Source organism: Macrobrachium rosenbergii, chromosome 56, assembly GCF_040412425.1.
Source record: "Macrobrachium rosenbergii isolate ZJJX-2024 chromosome 56, ASM4041242v1, whole genome shotgun sequence".
NCBI classification, from domain to species: Eukaryota; Metazoa; Arthropoda; class Malacostraca; order Decapoda; family Palaemonidae; genus Macrobrachium; species Macrobrachium rosenbergii.
In genome coordinates this window covers 64551363-64563862 of record NC_089796.1, presented here as the reverse complement: position 1 = coordinate 64563862, position 12500 = coordinate 64551363, and the positions used below count along the sequence as shown (strand labels likewise).

The following is a 12500-nucleotide window of genomic DNA, read 5'->3' as shown; positions in this document are numbered from 1 at the left end:
TCTTGCATATTCTGACTAGCCCCAAAGTACTTAAAATCTTTCTAAGGGATAGAAGTTTCATCACTAAACGGTTATAAATGCTTCAAGAATGCAGATGTATATGTGGCATAATTTCGACATTATAAAGTGAAAAACATCGAGTTTTTAAGAATCTTTTTGAAAGGAGATAATACTCTTCCGCGTTGTGTTTTCAGGAAATGGTTTATAAATCCTAAATATGAACTTCTTCATTTCAGACACTCGAAAATATACCTACTTTGTATGAATGCGTTTCAATTAGAATCTGTTAGTTCCTCTTCTATCTAAAAGTTTCTTCATGAAAAACCCTGCTGCTAATCATTTACAGAATATATTTTTGCTCAATCGCCTTTTGAACATCATCAAGATCTCTAAATTAACTACACAAATCCTCACAATGGTATGAACAAGGAGGACGATATTCCATTGACCACATGAACACAACCACAGCCAAAAGGTCCCAACCCATTAAATAAAAGAAGAGAAAAGATAGCTATCTTCACAGAAAGTCATTTTAAATAATTACCATAATTACTTTGTATTGGAATGGGCGTCAGCATGAAAGGATTTCTCTGCATCTTTTTTTCATCTTCTGGTATACGAATGATGCAAGACTCTTCCTTATATAAATTATTAGATAGTTTGTATTAAAATTATATCTTAAAAGCGCCTAGAAATTTACAGCAAATTACAATTCAGAGAAGAATTTAGTCATCTCTCCAGTATAAAGAACCAGCAAAGCAAACAGTTAAGAAATATTTTGATCTCCGTATGGTGGAAAAAAAAAAAAAAAAAAAAGCTAAAACCCAACTAGCAAGCACAAGAAGTGAGGAAATAGGAAGAAGGGGAGGAATTCCGACAGAAAATGGGAAATAAGGAAAAACATGGCAGGAAATGCTAGAGGACAGTCGGGAACAAATACCAATAAGGAAAAGCGTTAAAAATGAGCGCCAAAACTCAGGAGGGGAAGGGGAAGGGAGAGGAAGGTGGGGTGGGGGTATTGGGAAAGGGAAGTAAAGAAAGAGATTTGATAATCTGCCAAAAAGGGATGATCTGAAAAGGGAAGGGCCAGGAATAGCGAAGACGAGGCCATCACCGGACGCGACCTCAAAACGACCTAATAAAATAGAATCCACATGATATGAAGGAGAGAGAGAGAGAGAGAGAGAGAGAGAGAAAGATGCAGTGCCAAAAGGAGGTGTCTTTATGGCACCCACCCACTCACGAACCAAATAGACCCCAGCCCCTACCCCTACCATACCGCCACCACCACCACCCACTACCCACCACAAGCTGCTTTTGCTTCCAGTGCGCTTCCAGTGCGTACCCGATTGGAAAAAGAGAAATGGAAGCCGTTGGTGAAATGAGAAAGTGCCAAAGAGTGACACTCCACTCTGCGGCCCTATAAAAAGTCACCCCGCCTTCCTCCCATATAAGAGAGGAACAAAAAACATACGACAGAAACCTTTATTCAAAACAACTTAGGGAATGGCGTCTTTACTCAAAATAAGCCTCACAGTGGGGACACCCACTTTATGTTTGAAGAACAGTAAAAACCCGGCCAGTGTATGTGTGGGAAGGAAGGAATACACCCCTCTCGATTGTACCAAAAGGAAAATGCAGTATCGGAGTTGGATAAAAATATTCCAATTGAATACTATGGAAATCCCACGCGGGATATGACGAAAAGCAATGAAATACAGTCTCCATGCTATGAGGCAAAACAGAACTTCAAAAAGGATCGTATGCGAACTCTCTCTCTCTCTCTCTCTCTCTCTCTCTCTCTCATACACACAAGGTAACCACATCTAAAAATAACAGTGGAGAAAAGTTCATGATTGATATTTGCATTTTTATACCTTCTCTTCTTTCAAGTTTTCGTGGCGTTTGGTGATTTATTTATATCTGTCCATCGTATCTTTCTATATTCGTCATCAAGTCGAGGAAGGGATGGGGGCCATCACGAAGCCACAGCATGCTGTCTGAATCTTATAAAAAAAAAATTGTATTTGATTCACCTGTTTCTAGCTTCATGGAGTTAAATAAAACAGTAAAGAATCGGGTCGGCCCACAAGCAAACCCCCACCCCAAAAGACTTCGTTATTCAAGTAAAAAAAAAATCCGTTAAGAAATAAGAAATAAAACAGGAAAATACAAACACAAGAATACGTAAACTCGACACGAATATTTTATGTTTACCACGTAAAGGTCACATGAATAAGAACTGTGGAGATACCAGTGCAGTTTATCAGTAGATACCGAGTGAAAATATCCACAAAAACCTCGCTTCGTCCACCTTGTTCCATCCAGGATTCATTTACTGTCACGGACATTTAAAATTCCATCAATCAATCAATCAATCAATCAATCAACTAACTTTGTAAGATTTTACCGACACACGTTGATTGATGAACGCCGACAAATTAAAAAGTTCACACCGAGACCTGTGTATATTTCAGCCTGCAATGTTTCGAAGATTTTCCAAAAGCGCAAAGGCACTGCTGAGGTTTTCACAGCGAATGGAAATACTTCAGAATAATAATGAAAGACCAAAGGCAAAACTTACGCATTTACAAATGGAAATCGGGGGAACTTTACATTATAACCATCGAGCATTAAACTAAAGGAAAATCAATATTATGATGAACTGAAAATAAAGATTTTCGAAAGGTAAAACACAGAACCTTGTCTGAATACATCATATCTCTAAATTGTCTAAAACATAAAAAATAAACATGCACTGAATTTACAATGTGAAAACCATTTATACAAAGATAGTCCTCCGAAAATTACGAAATTCAAAGACCGTACATTATAAGAACAAGCGATCACACTAATGACGTTGAAAACGGTCAAAATAATTATTTCTCACTGGAATTATCGCGTATGAACAACCCCGATTTCTCCTCTAAATATTATAAAGCAACTTTTTCTGCCTGAAATCCTAAAAAAAAAAAAAAAAAAAAAAAAACAGAAAGGAACTACGTTTTCTAGCTCTCAGGCAACTTATATTTACCATTATCTTTTGCATCACAGGATACAGAAATGTTTTTCAGGGGTTACGCTCGTTCAAGTTGTATTTTGACGCCATAAAAATAACAAATACTCCATAATATCTCTCCACTTACCGTCCTGGTTGAAATGACGTAGAGATAAGCTTTATCGCTACTGAACTTCATATCCGGCAGGATTCTGAATCCTTTGTCGACTTCCACTTCCTCGTATTCGGCCGCTTCCTCCGCCGAGGCCACAAGGATCTGTCAATGATAAAAGGGAATTCATTATTTCCGAAGCCGAGAATAAAGATGTGTTAAAAGGAATGCAGACATCGGGAATTAAATCTTCACAAGCTGCTACTAATGTTACTATTGGTAACACCAGTAATAAAAATATATGGAATTTTACACTCAAGATCGTTCCAAAAATGATTTTAAAAAATCCTCAAATATGTAATTATCATTGATCACGAATATGTCTGTAGGAATAATAATAACTTTAATAATTTCTTCTATGCAAAGAAAGACGGCATAGTCTTATGACCAGCTTAAAATGGCAAAGATTATGAAAATGTCGTTTTTTAGGTGACTAGAAAAAGGAAAATGTGTAAAAGAAGAATAAGGAAAAGGAAGGAGGCGGAGAAGGCAGCCTCATTAATCCGGTTTTGTCAAATTGGAGCAATTTCAAACGACTGGGTAAAACTTACAGAAAAGTTCCATTTATCATAACTATCCAGGGTTAAAAATCAATCACCAAGGATTTATGAAAATGCAAAGGCTTGAAGGTTACGAAGGGCGCCCTAAATGCTACAAAAAATAATATACATCCTTACTAACGTCGCAACACCGCCTTCTGTTAATCCCTATACATGAACAGTCTAAAAATACCTGTATTTTAATTCTAATCTCACACAATAAAAACACCGTAGTTTCGCACAATCACACCCATGCATACATGCGTGCATGTGTACATCCGGTGCGCACACACCCACCTCCCTTTATCCGGCATAATCACCTAATTTCCTTCCTCTGGTCCTCCTGATCACCTCCTTTCTTTCCTGCGGGCCATTTAATCAATGCATTCCCCATGGTTTCTGTAATCGCAAGACTCATTTTCTTTATGCCTTAAAATTCGCCAGCTTTTTCTCAAGATCTAATTACTGGATTTCACTCCCTCAGTCTCCCCATTCAACTAATTTCTTAACTTTACTGTTTCTAATTTCCCCCTTTGCGATGAAGTCATGTTTTTGGTGAGGGATTTCCCTCTGTGGGTGTTTCTGTTTGCAGCAGGAGTCCGTGAATAACTTATGTAATCCGTCGCAGGGATTAACCGAAGTGATTTTGGTTTGGATTACATTCTGGATCTTGATCTGGGATTTTTTTTTTTATCTTGCTTCATTCATTGTTATTGTTACGTTAGCTTACTGCCGTATGTAAATGATGCGGAGTATTTGAGTAAGGAAGCTAAACCTCTCCTAGCATCTGTAAAAGAAAACGTCATAGACGCAAATTATTTGGGGAACTGATATAAAACCTACCTGCTTTTCTTTGGACTTAATATATATTCTGTTTAGGTCTGGTAATAGTTACATTTAATTCTATCCACAACTGTACTGTCACTAGGTTATGAAAACTAAATGTTGCAGGGATATAGTAAATTCAAGTGCCTTCGTTTTTTTTTTTCGGGAACATGATATTGTCATGCATATATATATATATATATATATATATATATATATATGCATATATATATATATATATATATATATATATATATATATATATGTATATATAAATTATATACATATACATATATATATACAGTATATATATATATATATATATATATATAAATTATATAGCCTATACATATACAGTTATATGTCTGCATATACATATATGTGTGTGCGTGTGTGTGTAAGTGTGTGTGCGCGCGCGACGCATGTACATAAATGTTCACTGATTTATCCTTTTATTTCTTACTCGCTTGTCTCTGTTTGCCCTCTTTCACATATGGGTATTCCATTTAGCGGATCCTTGTTTTGCAAGTCAATGGCCTTTTAGTCTTGTTCCATATGAATGTTTGCACATTCCGAAGCGCACTTTGTTCAGCAGACAGTCGTCCGGCCATGGGCTTTTGCATTTGAAATTTATATGACAGCTGACTGTATGAAAGCTATTAGGAGGGAAGAAGGTTCCTATTCTGACTGTATAAAAGAAGGGTCCTATTCTGATTATATAAAAGCTATTAGGAGGCAAGAAGGTTCTTATCTGATTGTATAAAAGCTATTAGGAGGGAAGAAGGTTCCTATTCTGAGGAGAGAAGAAGGCTGCTATTCTGACTGTAAAAAAGCTATTAGGAGGGAAGAAGGTTCCTATTCTGACTGTATAAAAGCTTTTAGGAGAGAAGAAGGCTGCTATTCTGACTGCAAAAAAGCTATTAGGAGGGAAGAAGGTTCCTATTCTGACTGTATAAAAGCTTTTAGGAGGGAAGAAGGCTGCTATTCTGACTGTATAAAAGCTATTAGGAGGGAAGAATGTTCCTATTCTGACTATAAAAGCTATTAGGAGGGCTACTATTCTGATTGTATAAAAGCTATTAGGAGGGAAGAAGGCTGCTATTCTGACTTTATAAAAGCTATTAGAAAGGAAGAAGGTTCTACTCGGACTGTATAAAATCTATTAGGAGGGAAGAAGGTTCCTATTCTGACTGTATAAAAGCTATTAGGAGGAAGAAGGTTCCTATGCTGACTGCATAAAAGCTATTAGGAAGGAAGAAGGTTCCTATTCTGACTGTATAAAAGCTATTAGGAGGGAAGAAGGTTCCTATGCTGACTGCATAAAAGCTATTAGGAAGGAAGAAGGTTCCTATTCTGACTGTATAAAAGCTGTTAGGCGGGAAGAAGGTTCCTATTCTACGTGAACCATTATCTACGGAAACTTTCAGCCAATGTGCCACAAGCAACGGCATGAATTTCCTCAGTGTATTAATTGAACCATTCGTTATAAAGCATATACATTTACTTTTAACCTTATTTTCTTCTTGTCCACTCAGTAATTTAATTTTTCTCAGACAGGTACTCTAACTCTTACGAGAATAATAGGCACATTAACTGTAACATACTGTTCTCCTGTAACTTTTACTTCAATCACTGTCCATCATTTTTGCTTAACTATTAAATTATAAAAGGAGCGAACAATATTTTTACTTTTTTATAAGTAATCAAGTCATAATATACTCATCCTGTCTGACTGCCAGAACAGGCTCCTGATTGTAACGTTATCAACAAATTCAGTTACATTCAAGAACCTCAAACTCATTTTCTCATGCTTGGGTCGCGCCTTCTCGACCTTCTTCTCGTCACGTAACCCTAAATACCACAAATTAGGACCATAATCAATATAAAATGGAACAACAATCCATGTAATGTTTATGCTTGCAAAGCTCTCTTTGAAATTAATAGTAAATAAAGTTGAGAGAATAAGCAAGCGATTAAGAAATATGACCTTTTCAGTCAGTTTTTTTTTTTTTTTTTTTTTTTTTTTGTCTGGTGCAAGGATCATCATCACCCCCCGGCTCTCCGGATGTTCAAAGCCTGTGAAGAGTCTTATTTCAAAGTTATGCTCTCAGTTGCAGGTGACCGGTAAAAGTGTTTATTCATAAGAAAAATGCTGTGCGACTGTTAAGGCAATTCTGTTTACTTGCCTAATATCAAACCGAGATATGAACATATCTGCAGCTATAAAAAATAGTTTTTACAGCTGTGCGCACGTGTGTGTGTGATACTTGAACTATGATGAAAACTTTCCCTCAGCATGAACAATATCTAAATACATTCATCTCCAAAACCCTTCAAAATAATGGAGGCGCAAAGGTGCCACGCAACTAGGGAGGATAATAAGACGAACCCAGCTCACTTGTACGGTTGATAAGATGAACCCAGGTAACTGTGGACTTCGTATAATAATTATGATGTTGCTCTGAGCTGCACTCATCCGGTCGCGCTTCAGATACAATTCCCGCATCCAAGTTCTCCCATTCCCTGCCAGTGATTTGAATTAACAATATTCTGGCTTTTCAACGGCAACGATCTTGCCTAATCTATAAACAGTTTCTCTCTGTCTTAACACATATATATATATATATAAAATATATATATATATATATATATATATATATATATATATATATATATAGATATATATATATATATATAATGTATATATATATATATATATATATATATAGTATATGCCTGTGACAAAGCACTTTTCAATTATGAACTCTTGGAGTAAGTTGTTCCCAGGCATAGTTGAGAAATTGATATTGTATTTCTTATTTTGGATATATATATATAAATTATAAATATATATTTGTATATATATATATTAGTATTTGGATATATATATATATATATATATATATATATATATATATATATATATGTATATATATATATATATATATATATATATATATATATATATATATGTATATATATATATATATATATATATATATATATATATATATATATATATATATGTATGTGTGTGTGTATCCATATACACCAAAGTACATATGCAAAACCTATATAAAAATACTAGCTGATAGTCGGAAGAATAAATGTCTCATCACTTCTTTTATAAGGATAAAACTTACATATCTATAAATCAGACAAAAAACATCACGCCATCTCATTAAAACCGCGGAACAGACTGCAAACACATACATCACGAGCACAAACATATATCAAAGATTGTTACTTCCAGTGAAGACCGCCACAAACTCCTGCATTCACTGACATTATTAGCCACAGGCTTTCTGCCTTGTAGAGGAACGATATACCTTACAATTAAAATGTGCGACGCCTTAGGCCCCATCTATATTGCTTTTCCCATTTCACATGTTATCGGTTCTATTTTGCGTTTCCCCATCTCTCTGTCCAACTTTAACTTTCATTTGTTTAGGCTTTCATCTCTCATGATCAATTCCTTGGGGCCAGGCCAACGAGCCTTTTTCAGTTACTTTACGATAATAATATTTTATTTTTAACACAGCTTTTTCAATGCACTTTTTATACTGGGAACTATCAGATAAGTTTAGCAAGAATTAAGTAATGCACCCTTTAGTGCCCGTTTTCCTGCAATTAATTTTACAACGCAATATGAAACCTTGTATCTAAACAGCTTGAAACAAATGCATAAAAATCATAGTCTTAAATGAGACAGCAATATGACTACAAGCAGGAAATAAATAAAAAAAAAAATAAATGGAGGATTGAAGAAAATGAAAATGGCAAAAAAAAAAAAAAAAAAAAAATCCTGCAGTGAATTAGAACTGAAACAACTGAACCACTTTAATCCCAACACGAACCTCATACTAATTGTGTCAAAAAAAAGCAGCCAAAACACGAACAAGAAAACAGATAACAAAAGCTCCCATGAGACAACGAGAACCATTGTGGAAACAGATCTAATAGAACAGATAGCAGTTCACTTTTCGATCCAGACTACTACTACTACTATTATTACTACCACCACTACTACTATTAAAACTACTGTGCAAAAGAGGCCAAATACCTCACTTGTACACAATCCTTTCTCATCTTCTTCTTCTTCTTCTTCTCCTCGGTCTCATGCTTCATCGATTTCAACTTTGTCCCAAAACCTTGTCAACCCAAATGATAGCACGACAGATAGCCAATTTCCTCTTTCAAAGGGTTTGTTTCGGCTTTATTTGGCACTCTCTCACTATCCATTCCGAGATGGATTTCGGCTCAATGCAGTTAAGAGAGAGAGAGAGAGAGAGAGAGAGAGAGAGAGAGAGAGAGAGAGAGAGAGAGAATTTCAACGAGGTTTGCACGCGGGTAAAAAAGATAAAAAAGTATTTAGAAGTTCCGTTAATTAAATTTGCTTGTGCAACACTTGAGCGGAAATAACATAGGAAATAGGAACAACTAAGAATCCTTTTCACTCACAGAAATACAAATCGTGCAAAGGTATCATTGCAAAATTCAAAATTTGTAAAAACCACTTAAACACTCTTATCCTTAATAAGAAATTTTGCATACCTAATGAACCCACCTATAAAAATGCCTAAAGATCAAGCAAAATTACTTTTCTGGAAAGTCATTTACGAGAATATTCAAGAAATTATGAAAAAATGTAAAAAAAAAAAAAAACAATATTAAGAAATACTAGCAAGCCTCCACAAAAGCAACAGCAACGAGAGAGAGAGAGAGAGAGAGAGAGAGAAACCAAGGCTGAAAGCTATATAGCTCGCTCTTAGAGACCTGAGTGCTCTACATAGACTCTGGAAATAGAGGTGCTGGTCATGGAATCATACCAGCAGTAGGAACAGAAAGATAAGGAGATTAAGAAGTTGGCTTAACCGGAAGGAAAGATAGAGTTATTGAGCCATTAGTATCGGAAGGGAGGATGAAAGGAGGATTTGAAGAAGTCTTCGGAAATGGTTTTGGCCGGGGACCAGAAGGCACTGATACACAAGACGAAACCTAGTCACTACTCTTGATGAAGTCTCTCTCTCTCTCTCTCTCTCTCTCTCTCTCTCTCTCCTCTGCCGCTGACGCTACATAAAACATTACTAGGTGGGACAAGCAGCATCGTACATTAGCTGCAGGTCAAAAGAAAACGCATTGGAATAAGAAACGACAATCGTAAAGAACCAAAGAAGCTGGAGGGGCCACAGAGGCAATCAGCAAATGACAAGATCACAAAAATAAAAGACGAAAAGTAAAAGAAAAGAAATGAAAAGGACATGGAGAGGATTCCTAATACAATCAGAAACCGAAAGGTATAACTTGGTGTCTTTGTGTCTTGACTCATCGCCGACGTCTCGAATGTAGGCTCTCGAGAGTTCTCCCGCTGAGATAAAAAGAAACTTTCCTCCTTGCCAAGGATACTACATGCTTACACAGCATGGCTCTCTCTTTCTCTCTCTCTCTCTCTCTCTCTCTCTCTCTGTCTCTCTCTCTGTATACCCAAAAAGACAGACAGAAAGACACACATACTTACTAACAAATAAATATACAAGAGTATATATATATATATATATATATATATATATATATATATATATATATATATATATATATATATATATATATATATATATAGAGAGAGAGAGAGAGAGAGAGAGAGAGAGAGAGAGAGAGAGAGAGAGAGACATAAATTAGACCCCAAAGTCTACAACATTAACCCACGAGAACACTAAGCCAATGCACGCACAGATCTGAAACCGAATCCGTCTCAACGAATCCGTCTCAAATTCAAATAACAACTCATTTACAAAGATTCCTAACGCTCCACAATATTTCATCCACATGCATCACATTACATTTCGAGGTAAAAAAAAAAAAAAACGATCGGATGCGTAACAGGATTCAGATCCATCTCAAAACCTAATCAATCCTCCTCTGGCAAACAGTCAATCGCTTCATTAAATCCCATTAACTAAAATCTAACTTTTTTTTAAAGATATCTTGTATATAGACAACCAACGATGGACGAACACGCTGCATCTACCAAATCCACAAATATAAGGAAAATATTCTCAAAAATTTTTAAGGAATTAAGGAAATGCAAGGCATATAGATACACAACAAAATAGAATATATGATTTAGGCCAAAAGCCAAGTGCTGGGACCTATGAAGTCATTCAGCCTGAAATGGAAACTGGTAGTAAAAAGGTCTGAAAGGTGAAACAGGAGGAAAACCTCACAGTTGCACTATTAATCAATAGTTACGAGAGGGTAGAAAGTAAGATGGAAGAAAGAAGATATGAACGGCGGTACAGTAAAAGGAATGAAAGGGGCTGCAGCTAGGGTCCGAAGGGACGCTACAAAGAACCTCAAGTAAAGTCTACAGTGCACCGCATGAGGTGCACGGCAGACAGATACAAGTCAAGAGGTTTCTAAAGAAACGCAAAGATGAAAGGCAAGGGAGGGGAGGTGAAAAGAAAACGAGAATAAGAATAAGAGGAAGGAGGATAGAAAACAATGAGAAAAGAACACGAGGATGAGATTGGGGGAACGTGGAGAGGGGTGGTAGAGGTGGATATGTCTGATGTGTTCGAAGGCAGAGGTAAGGGGAAAGCGGATGAGGTACACAGATGGGAAAAAGGGGCTTGGAATGAGTACATGGAGGAGGATAGGGAATAGCAAAGGATAGGCGGGTTAAGGAAAACTACATAAATACCAAAGAAATTTAATTGCAATAAATTACGAATAAGAAAGTGCAATAAAATGTCGATGCATTATCCAGATGCAACATCCGTAACTGATAAACAATTGGCTAAGATTAAATATATACTACAATATATATATATGTATGTATATATGCTTATATATAAATATGTGTATGTATGTACGTATCTCTCTTTCTCTCCATATATTTATATATATATATATATATATATATATATATATATATATATATATACATATACATATACACACAACTTTCTTAGGAACCTTCTAAATTTTCAGTAAGCCTCCTTGTCCTCAAGAGGCTGAAGTCTTGAAGGAACAAAAAAAAAAATAATAATACAACTACTGTATTGCGTGTGTATGACTGTTTGGAAGTCCGTAAGTATTAAAGAAGTATCCATGGATACATAGCGAAGAGAAAGGCCGAATGAAGGGAGCACCCAATTAAATGTCAATATTGGATAACAAGCGGGTTAATGGAACGAATTTTACCTTGTTAAGGGCAGACGCAGCGTGAATGTTAGCGCCTTTACCTACGGAAGGCGAAGTGGTCAAAAGGAAGAGAGAGGCAATGAGAATGGGGGAGTAAGAGAAGACACGGATGAATAAGAAAAGGATAAATGGGGTGGAGAAAGGAGGAGAGGGAAAAGGCCAATTTTTTTTTTTTTTTTTTTTTGTAGTGGATTTCTGGCCCCTCTCCTCTACGAGTTAAGACTATAACAAAAAGTGGTACTCACTTAAGACATACTGTAGCTTATAGGTTTTGAATTGAAGATCTCTCTCTCTGTCTCTCTGCCACATATCTCTATATCTCATCTCTCTCTCTCTATATATATATATATATATATATATATACATACATACTGTATATATATATATACATATAATGTGTATGTGTGTGTGTAGGTGTGTGTGTGTATATTAAGACTAAGTCAAATGGAACATGGTACCGAAATTGTGTTACAAACTGGTCTAGATTGCAATGGAAGCATTACATAGTCAAGCATTAATGTTATAATAATTTCTCTCTCTCTCTCTCTCTCTCTCTCTCTCTCTCTCTCTCTCTCTCTATGTTTATATATCTTATTATATATATATATATATATATATATTATATATATGTATATACATATACGTATATATATATATATATGTGTGTATATACATGCTTGTATAATATGTAGACATATACTAGCATCTTAAGTGTCCACTGAATACCCTTTTGCGATCCTTATTTCTGAAATTTAGTCACACA

The 12500-nt window shown here is 35.7% G+C and overlaps 1 protein-coding gene across 2 annotated transcripts in view; it reads right to left on the bottom strand.

The window, feature by feature from the left end:
- The window catches only part of LOC136836105 (plexin-B-like), a 243434-nt gene that overhangs the window by 190180 nt on the left and 40754 nt on the right, over nt 1-12500 (bottom strand). For both annotated transcript variants that reach the window (XM_067100093.1, XM_067100094.1), the window contains exon 2: nt 3147-3275. In XM_067100093.1, the coding sequence (XP_066956194.1) occupies nt 3147-3275 (129 nt within the window). The remainder of the gene's footprint in view (nt 1-3146; nt 3276-12500) is intronic.